The following is an 11,047-nucleotide window of genomic DNA, read 5'->3' on the forward strand; positions in this document are numbered from 1 at the left end:
TTAAGGATTTTTTCATTTTAATTTGTTAATAAATAATCACGGATATTATGTTGACTGAAGACACAAATATTTGATACATTCTGATTGTCCTATTGATTCTGTTTTTGGAATGCTATTTTCGATACGAAAGCTGCTGTGTATTTTATTTCACATTTAGCTCATCGACGAACATCAATGCCTGCACAGACTTCCATGTAAAACATTCTTACCCCACTGTAACCTATGCGAAAAAGCTTTTGGCGCTTTTTACGTTGTCGTTATCAATTTTAGCTAGAGGAAAATAGAATGCATTGTTACCAAGCTTGTCAAAATGTATCGATTAATGTAAATAATTGGAGAAAATGCCCTCGACATTTTAGCAGTTCTCTGAATACGCTCAAGGGAATATTTTCGAAAAAAAAAGGTTGAACTAAACTATTCGTCGTGTCAGACGCTACAACTTGCCAATATTCCAGCTTTTCAAATTCAAGAAGCATTTAAAAACAGCTCGAAATGTTTTTTTTCATTTCACTGTCACGTGAGCAAAACGAACCTCCCAACGAATGTTTTAAAATTATTTTAACCCCAAAATATCCACTTTGTATACAGAATTTTGGTTAGCCTGTCGACAGTTTTCGATTGGTATCAAGAACAATTTCTTTTACATAGAGCACTATATCAAGTTATCACAACTTCGAAGGGCACTTTAAAGTTGAAACAGACTCCGTTATAAAGGCATGTATTGTATTTTATTGAGTTCAGCGAAAGCTTTCGATTCATATCAAGAATATTTTCCCTACATAGACCTCCATGTTCAGGTTCAGTTACCATGTTTTCAGTGGAAAACACATTGTGACAAAAATCCAAATAAAATGTAGCTCACCTCATTTTCTATAAGCTTCTCATAGATACATATAAGAGATTCCTGTAAAAAAAAAGTGTAGAAAAAAAACTAACGTCTGGTCAAATTAACATTACAGTTTTCGGAATAATAAAAATAGTAAAAAAAAAAATTTAGTGATCCACTTCAAATCAGTTTAATCCAAGAAGCCAACAAAGTTGTTGTTTGAACTATTCGGTAAACAAACTTATGCTATGATATTTGTTTTTCACGTGTTCATAAAGTAGTTTATAAATTTCGCATTATTATAGGACCAGCGAGCAATTACTTAATATTCTTGCTTTAAAAATGCAAAGTTAAGAAGAAAAGAATTAGTCCAATAAAGAGAGCTATAAGACTTCAGGAGCACCCTTACGTGTTCAAGTATAACACCATACATACATACATACATACATACATACATATATATATATATGCCAGGTCGTTCTGCGCTGCAATGTAATATTAAGTTTTTTCACTTTTTTTTGACATACTTTTTTTTTTGTCTCCAATTTAAGTATGCATCCTTATTATCTTGGCAAGGCATTTGGCTTAAAATCGCAAGATTGCAGGTTTAAGTTCTGTTGGGGAAACTATACCTACCAAAATAAGTCTACAAGGCCTCATAATGTTTGACTATTGGTTCCGAATGAGGTCCTTTCAAACACCTCGCACACGCACAAAATCTCATTTTAAGCAAACGACTGATATAACTCAAATAAAAAAAAATGTATATATATATATATAAATCAAAAGACCATAATAGCATCGGTTTTGTTTCCCTATGGATATTATAACATTGTTTTAGTTCAATCTAAATATGGATGGCCAATAAGAGTACACGGCACCAAATAAGTTAGAAGAATCGTAACTTCCTCAAAACTCATGATTTTCACCAGCGAATCAGCAGACGTGAATAAGGACTACATAGTTTTTCCTTACACCCAAGCCCTGCTTGGGTGGGCAAAAGAAAGGCAGCTGTTGTTTCGTTAGTCCTACTGAGCATCGAATAGTTGAATTAATGTACAGGGCTCACGCATGTTTTTTCTTTGCATTTTTCTTAGACGGACAACGCAAGTCCTCGTTGAAAATTTGCCCCATTAATTATGAAGCCACCGAAACCGTTCCTCAGCTCATTTCGGCGTTATCGACTTACCGCACACCTAACGTTAAGTAGCAAGTCTATCATACTAGATACTTTCAATGTGCAATTCACTTACGGACCGCCTCGGCTTTTTTAAAGTCCATACATCGGGTCATGCTCTTAAAAGTTGCCCCTAAAAGTCGAGTGCTCAAACACAGGTTATTATTTTTTTACGCTTTTAGACTCTCCTACTATGTGAATATCTTCAAGAGACCACCTCTTTAGATATAACGCACTGAAGTGTCACGTATATATATATTTTGTAATTTCCGCAAAGACTGACCGAATCAAGCACTATCAAATCAAGATCTTTTGAAAAAGAGAATAATAGGCTCCTTCTGGTACATTAGTACATACGGCGAGTATTCAAATGATGTATGTATTCGGCTGAACAGAAATTTACACTGTATGTGGCGATATCAATCATTTGTTATGAGTTTTAATTTGACAATTATGTGGAAACGGCTGTACTAGGTAGGTTTACCGAAATATGGGTGTAATCAATTGGTTGGTTTCTCTAGAGTCTTCAACAGATTAAATCAACCGTACTGTGCACTGTTGATTTATGTTATTATACTTCACCTCGAATAATGGCTTTAGATGAATGTAATCTGTTTTTCACAGAATTGCAGACAAGCCGTTTTGCTATAGAAGCTCCATGAAGCCGAACTTTTTAACTCTTTGTATTCTATTTGATACACTTATTTAAGCTAAACACTAACTTGAACTAGAATAGAAGCAAGATTAGCTGGTTCCTGAAGGAGATACAAGAAGTGAGTCAAAGTCAACACCCTATTTCGAAACTGAAAATGACAACCTTCGCCCTTACTACTGCCAACTTTATCATATCGAATACTTCCGACGAGCCCTGTTAGGTGTCATCGATCTCCTTTGTTATTAACGCTTATGGCAATGGCAGATGGCGACTTGTTTGCGTATCACACGTTTATTATTTCAGGCTCATCTTCGTCTGAGTGCAGCAGTGGAATATTGACACATAAATTGCTGGCTATTTAGATATTTCATCAAAATCTTCCTATCAGTTCTCTTCTGTTGTCATGCGAGAATGTTAACCTAATAGAATGTTTTCGTTATCTATGTTTAATTTACTTACCCGATTCACTTCGATACTTTTCCTTCACTAATCCCCCTTTTCGCCAAATATATTGTTTTTTTGCATTATAACAAAGAGGCAAAGATTACGTTATAGTGCATTCTTTCAGGAATCAGTTCTCGTTTCAGTTTAGCTTTGTTTATCTAATCAGACTTGAGCGTCGACATTGTTATCTGAGTATCTGAAGACTACATATTGACCACTAATGCTCTGACCATCTGCTTTGGATGCTCGACGTTCAAGCTGTTCCGACTAACTAAAGCCCGTATAACGTGTAGTGCCTAATAAGATGTTTATTGTCAGTGTATTGAACGATCTTCTATGGCAGTTAACGAAACGCGTGATGAAAAAGGGGGTAGTGAAGAAGTGATTTGAAGAGGTCAAATAGACCAACTGATAAGACGAAAAAGACGACAAGCGTTGAAGGAGGTGAGAGCAAAGGGACAAAGTCCACTTCTCTTAGCTTCAAACTATAACTTTATGTTTTGATTCAACGCGTGCGTGTTGTTATACGACAGTCGATTTTTTTTACATCGGTAAACATATAAGCCGAAACAAAATAATGTAACAGGAATATGTAAAGAAAACACGGCCTGATCTGCAAAGATTAAGTGGTGATCAAATCTGACCAATACATGATAAAGACAGGCGAGAAGCATTAATTACCGTGTGTGTACAAGGTGAAAAGATGTATAGATATAACTCTTTTGTTTATATATATATGACGTTGGCGGGCCTATATATATTATCTAGTAGAAATCTGAAATTGTTAAATGGCTATTTTTTTTCTCAGCGAGTTTTAATAATATGGTTTAGCTAAATTTCAGTATATTCCCCACCTACATAGGCCCCGAGTTAGTATATAAAAGATTGTTCGATTCCAGCTGAATCACAGAAAGCCAGGTGCAATTTTGTTGTTGGTATGTTTAGCAATAGAGACGCTGTCGACCATTTCTATTCGTGTAAAGTGATTCTTACAAATATCAAGCACGTTGAGTTAAATAGTAACTGAATTAATTTAGGATCTGCTTCTCTTTCTAACGAGAAAGTTGTGAGATTGTGCAACTCGTATTGGAAGTTGCTGGAAACGCTGATAATAGGTAACAATATTACAGAGTCCCAAGTACTTATCCAGCTAGAGGGTAGCACTTATGAGTCGAAAAAAACTTGTTCGAAACAGGACCGCTGTCCAAAGTCGAACTGCCACTCAAAATAGGACTACTATACTCCAAAGTAAAACCGCTGTTTAATGTTGAAGTACTAAGTATCAATTTTTGACGCTTCATAGAAGCAGGTACTGAGTTTCAATACCACTCTTACGTCTCTTGGCATCTTTTGAAGTATTAAACACCACAACTACAAGGCTAAACAGTGAATTTTTCGATCTTAACCGCTATGATGTACAAGAGACACGCACAAAACTGAGTGGTCCAGACTCACAGATTTTCACTGTAGCCTACATTGCTGGGCATCACAAGTCCATTGGGAAATGCGCGGGTTACTATACAAACAACGGTCCGCAAAGCCGACGAATTCTCAATAAACGAACCATACCTTTCTTATTTTTCTATTTTAAAATCAGAATTAATAGTCAATCCAGCTTTTCGACATCCTGTTCACTTGAGGCTTCGGCAATATACATATATATGACTTCTATTGCTTTATACTGTTATTTATCTCAATGATGTCTTTAATTATGTACTGATGGCGACTGATGGATATTGAAAAACCATGTTAAAATATTAAGCTGTAAGCAACTGGTGAACTAAATGTGTGCAATTGCTACATCTTACATAGATATTGGAAGATTTTGCTCTTCAAAGTTGTGAGCTTTACTCGTCGTTAGAAATCAGAAATACTTTTTATACTATTACTATAATAATTATTATTAGGTTTTTCGTTACAGTATCGAAAATAAAAAGTCACTCACACGCATAGATAAAAGGCAACCCCCACTACTGTAGACAAAAACGAGCTTAAATCTCTCACTGCAGAACAGGGATACCTTTCCAAACATAGGGTTCAAAACAAAAACGAATATAACACGTTTATTTGACATATTGAAGGCAATGTAGCACTATGCTATTTTCTGATTTTCAATTGGTTTAAACACATTATTGAACTTGAACAATCCATACTGTGTTCTTTCTAGTAAAGTTAATTTATATTTTTTTTAAAAGCAGTTCATAGTATTGTTTAGGTCTCAACTGGACTTGGTGTGTACGTCTAATGTATATAGCGCAACAGAATGCTGTTACATGTACACTTACATCTCTGTAAAACAGTAATTACAAGAGCAACGGATATATACCTCGTTATATATACAGTTGCTATGTATTTCGAACTTACAAGCAATAAGCCGGCGTCAGGTTGTGTTAGGAGCATTTCCAGTTAGATTGTACCACACGTCGTTTTCTAGGGTCGGCTGAACCATGCCTGAATTTAATACACGAGAAATAGTGAAGCCCTAGAGGAGCCAACATTTGTGCTTGCACACAGCAGATCTCCATTATATTTTCAAGAATATTCTGGCACAAGCACCTACCCCTTCTCTGTAGTCTGAGCGCTGTAAGATACGTTTAAGTGGTGCGTAAACATGCATAGCATAACTTAGCTTATGTGGCGATTAAAACAGATCTCACCAAAATTCGAAAGCCAGTTTCATTGTTATGACCAATTTTCAACTAATGTGAATGTCCTCAAGGGTGATTTTGTGCCACATATGGGTGCATATGACTGTGCGGTCTTCACTGTTACTTCGTTATTACCAAACTTTGCTAATTGTTATACTTTTGGTAACCAAAGCAAGTACTTATCGTGAAACGATAGCGTGAAAGGCGTATGAAGAATTTACGCATACCGAAATATTATATGATTAATAACCTAGCATTTAATGAAGGTCGTGTGTTGCCAGAGATAAGAGGTCAATTTGTCTTTAAAATGTCTTGAAGTTTACCGGCTAAAAAGATGGTCTAAAAGAAATATTCGGAAAGAAAAAAACCTTATTTCTAGTTGTTGAAAAACATATTTTCAATAGTCAAAAAAGGACGTGTATTTGTGATTACCAAATAGTTACTTCATAGTCGACCATTTCATCATCATTCATTTTGATCCTTGGAGAGAAGAAAATCCGGAATAAAATAAAAAATGATAATACCACAGCACTTCTCCCATAGTAATACAGTATCGGCATATAAACAACGGATTTGCTTTGGCGATTTAAGGTAATTTGTAACATATTTAAGTCACATGACACACAAATTTGCACGTGACGCAGACTAGACATCTCCGAATACTGTTGCATCAGTTTTAATACCTCTGAATCGTATTTTCGGTTTTTTTTTTTAATAAAGTTTCTAATAAAAAGTTTTCGATAAACTTGCCCTTAATTAGAGATTATAGCCGGAATGGAAGTCGTTGGACTAGTGCGGGGTTTTCGAACAGACCTATGAAGCGTCCTGGTTACGCAGGCCTACATAAGCACGATATAAGTATAACTCACTGTAGCGAATTCGATGTGAACCAAGCCTAGGCGCATGTAATGAAGATACACCGCCGCTAATTAAACACCTAGTTTTCAAACGCCAATAGCATTATGCCATGATCAATTAAGCTGTAACAATGTGGGCTTCTTACTGTCCCAACCCAAAGTTCATTCAACCCTACGTAACCGATAAAAATCTGACAAGGGACCATTTACCAATAAACGATGTCAACTGTCCTTTCATTGTAGTAGTGTCTTCAATTAACCTACCATTGTGCTTATAGGTACACGCCAAAGAGCACTATATATCATTATCATTCCCACAGTTTCACCAATGTCTTCGAAGACAGCGCAGGCGCATCGGTTCATAGCCATGGTGGCCTAAAAAAGAGCTTATCCAATTTACACACTTGTGCCACATATAGATATATCAGACCGAGCTCCATTCATCCGATCATACTGGGGCTGTATGTGCTTAAGATATATAGTTATTATGCTTCCCATGCATCACAAAGTAAAACTAATACTAGTAACAAATTAAAATTCCCGTATCCCTCAGTAGGTTCAGAAGTGAAATACAGTATTATAATGTTCTATAAAATGTTTGTATATGAGCAATATATATTTACCTATCACATAACTCTTTCGTTTAGGGAAATTCTTAACGTAGGCCTGTAAAAGCAAGAAACACCCAAAGAAGACTTCATGAATCAAAAAAGACTGACATATTTTATTTCATTTGAGAAGAGTCGTCTAGCATTTTTCTAGCAAAGTCTTCTTTCTGTGTTATCATATACGCGCATTGCTGTTTGCGCCTCTGATACTGTGAGTGATAATACACAATTGGCATTCCATTTTATTATAGGTGAAACTTTCAGTGACAAGGGTCGTTGCATACCCAGTCTGTTCTGCCCACTCACAGACAGACACACTAATACAAAGTATGTCCATGACATTTAACCAAACATATTTCCCATTCCACCTCTGTTATCACCGCCCATGGCAGCGCCGGCTCCGCCACCGATGCCCATCTTTCCCATCAATTTCGTGACAAGCGCCATCACTTTCGGATTGCCCTGATACTTCATCATGTTTGCGGGGTTAGTCGTGATATCCTGGAAGGCCTGTGCTACTTCTGGATCTTGGAATGCCTTCATAACCTCGGGGTCCTTGAAGAGCTCCGCTAGTTGCTTCTGCAAATCGCCGTAAAAACCACCAGGCATTCCTGGAAAACCGCCAGGGGAACCGGAGAACGTTCCTTCGGCCTTTTTGCGTTCTTCCTGAGCTCGCCGAACTCGTTCTTGTCGTTCTCGGACTTCCTTATCCACACGTTTGCGCTCGAGCTTCCGCTTATGGTCGTGGAGCTTCTTCGCCTATCAACAATTGTTAAGTAGCTTTAACAGTTTGGATATATTTTTGTAAATGAAAACTTCCAGCATACCTGCGTGAAGAAAACAAAACACGAATAAATGTATGCATTTTGATATGATAAAGATCTGGTTAAGTATTGTCTTTTACCAAATTTGGACTTCGACTAAAACTATCGAATCAAAAAAGATTGTTGAGTAAGCTTACGTTGCCAGCCACCTCCTTCAGCCATTCGTTAGCCTCTTCAGAATAGTCAATATTCAACGACGTGTTGAGGTCGCTCGCAGCCTGTTCCCAATGACCTAAGACAGGATAATTTAGTTAAGTGACTTGTAAACCCACATCACGCGATGCACATTCCACAGGTCCTTAGGCAATCTGAGGTAATCCGGAATCCGGTTGAACAAAAAAAAAAACTAACTCACCTAATAAACCGTGAGCCCGCCCTCGGATTCTGTATGCCAAAGGTTGATCAGGATTGAGGTCAATCGCTTTGGAAGCGTCTTTGATTGCGTTTTTAGGCTTCTTCATTTTAAGTAAAATCCTGAAAACATCGAATGCTGTAGTGGAACCGCAACCAATAGTCCTTGTAAGCAAAATTATTAATGTAAGCACTAAAACATGTATTTAATGAATACCCACTGAGCTCGCTTTGCGAATAGCGCAGCGCTTTTCGGGCTGAGTTTTATAGCCTCCGTATATAAACTCAGCGCGGCGTCTAAATTGCCCTCGCCGGTTGCTTCAGCCGCTTGGCCTCGGAGCTAAAAAAACAAGCAATTAAACAGTGAAGCTGTTACTTATTCATAAATGTTATGGAGTTCAAATTACCCAAGTAGTTCTAACGGTAATATTTTTATTTTGAAGGTTTTGTTAGGTCTGTTGTAGATACCTCAGAGATTTTTTCCTCATCTGCTTCTGAAGAGTCTACATCTGGTTCTCCCATCGGGAGCTCGAGATCGTCATCCTCTGGAACAACTCCGGACTCATCCAGCTCTGTATGTTACAATCAAAGGTATTATTAAAAAAGAGCAAGCTTTTAGTTGCAATTATTAATACCGAAAAACAGCAATTTATTTCTCAAAACGAAGAGCTTACCAACTTCACTTTCTTCTGATTCATCTTCACCCTTCATTGACTCTTCAGTTTTCGCCGCCGCAGGTTCCGGAGCACTGGCAGTCGACTGTGCTTCGTTAGGTCGGGCTGGCAGCTTTGCTTCCAGAGACTCCAAGTAACTCTATAACACCCAACGTTAGGCCAACAATGTATAAATAAAGAAGTCAGTTTCCCACAATTCTCTATATTTTTTTCTATTTCTTTCTCTGCAGCACTTAATTGTCTAAGGTTCCGCTTACGGATATTATTTTTTATTACTAATATATTATCTATGCTCGTATAGTTTTTTCTATTTTATCTAAACTTGACACGCCACTATTGTTCTTCTGTCGTTTTATTACACATCCATTGCTAAAATTGTGATGTATCACTGATCCACCGAAGCTTAAGCACAAATCACAGGATACATACGTATGTTATTGGTGGGTTATATACTTACAACAAAACGATATTAATGTACCAGTTGAAGTTACAGTTACTAAACGAAATAACGAAAGCGAACGTAGAAATATTTCTCAATACCTTAAAAAACGCGAGCTCTGGCGTATACAGTGTTTCTGGCTTCGATTTCACGAGCTCGACAAGGGCCTCTAACTTGATAATGTCCTGCGGGTCCATTCTGTAACTACATGAAAAACAATACGTCAGTGCTAAACTACAAATTCCTGTAAGGCCTCCTACCACAAAGCACAGAACGATAATTTTTTTCCTCTAAAATCAATCTGGTAGAGATACACTACGAATTAGTTCACTTAGTACTGTATAAAAAGATTCGAGAAAAACACGTTGACCGGCAAATGCGAAAGTAAAGCTATGTAGCATGATCCAATCCTATCCTACGACTTGAAAGATTATGATATTCAATATTATAATTTGTGTGTTACCCAGCTTTCAGTGCTATAATTCTAAATATGCGTTACAACGTTCCACTGAGAAGGCTTCGCTAGAATGAAAACTGCGGATGTAGTCCCAACCCAACTGCTTCTTGTATGTATGTCTGGTATATAAACAGAGAAAATGTTGTATTTTGCGTTCATGGAATCAAAAGCTATAGTTTTTGACGCCCTGCTACACACACAACTTGTTTATCAGAAATATAAGTCTTTCCGCAACCAAGTAGCAGCAAATAAGCATTCAGCTGAGTCGATAATGAATGTTATACCGATTTACGTAACACATCATGACAACAGCCCAGGAGAGTGTACCACACGGCTAGAATAGATACAACTACAAATAGAGATTTTGAGCATTGGGATTCCAACGTGTACATGGCACCCTAACTTCATAGAGGCACCATTGAATCGGGCCAGTAAAGTCTGCTTAATAATCATAATCTTCTTACTTTCCTGCAAACATTATGAACTTACCTGTTGAACTTCACGCACGAATTATATACAAAAACACGCACGCATACAATGCTACGACTGCTTTGGGTGTCTAACACACAAGACTACCTGGTCGCGTTTACTTAGCCAGTCAGTCAAATCGTCGTACTTTGCAAATAGACAATTCGAGAAAACGGACAGGCTGCGCGTATTTATAAAAAGAGCAGATGGCGTAGCAGACGAAACAGGAATGGGAAGACCCGCGAAAATTTACCTGAAGCAAATCCTACGTTCTCTATTGATACATCCACCTAGCACTCGATATGTAATCATGAAACGACGAAAAAAATAAGAGCAGTGACTCGTCGAAATCGAAGATGCATATCTTATGAAGTAATCGAACATCACACTCCTAAGCGGAATCACCTTAGATAATTGAATGCTACACAGGGAAAAGAAGTGGATAAAATATCTATAGAAAAAAATTGCGAACTTACTTATTGTTGTATGATGTAATACGATCTTTGTACATGAAAGGTGTTACAGTAGTAGAAATAGTTCCTGCAAATAGGAACTTCAGGAAAAGGCTTTAATAGTTTTTTTCATTGGTTATGTCTGTTGCTAAGATACCTTTTTCAAT

At 37.3% G+C, this 11,047-nt stretch overlaps 1 protein-coding gene across 2 annotated transcripts; it reads right to left on the reverse strand.

Moving 5' to 3' along the window:
• Positions 1 to 7,311: 7,311 nt before the first annotated feature.
• Positions 7,312 to 10,609, reverse strand: LOC111245150 (putative protein FAM10A4). Of its 2 annotated transcripts, none has more exons than XM_022793109.2 (8): positions 10,450 to 10,609; positions 9,605 to 9,707; positions 9,065 to 9,203; positions 8,859 to 8,962; positions 8,612 to 8,730; positions 8,395 to 8,513; positions 8,177 to 8,271; positions 7,312 to 7,974 (listed from the first exon to the last, which is right to left on the reverse strand). In XM_022793109.2, exons 2-8 carry the CDS (start codon positions 9,698 to 9,700, stop codon positions 7,558 to 7,560), a joined length of 1,089 nt encoding a protein of 362 aa, XP_022648844.1. In that variant the 5' UTR covers positions 9,701 to 9,707; positions 10,450 to 10,609; the 3' UTR covers positions 7,312 to 7,557. The 2 variants fall into 2 exon arrangements, with proteins under 2 accessions (XP_022648844.1, XP_086836539.1); XM_086980413.1 differs by lacking the exon at positions 10,450 to 10,609 and adding an exon at positions 10,245 to 10,276.
• Positions 10,610 to 11,047: the final 438 nt, after the last annotated feature.

The sequence above is a fragment of the Varroa destructor genome, unplaced genomic scaffold (genome assembly GCF_002443255.2).
Source record: "Varroa destructor unplaced genomic scaffold, Vdes_3.0 BEIS01000002.1, whole genome shotgun sequence".
In the NCBI taxonomy this organism is placed as follows: domain Eukaryota; kingdom Metazoa; phylum Arthropoda; class Arachnida; order Mesostigmata; family Varroidae; genus Varroa; species Varroa destructor.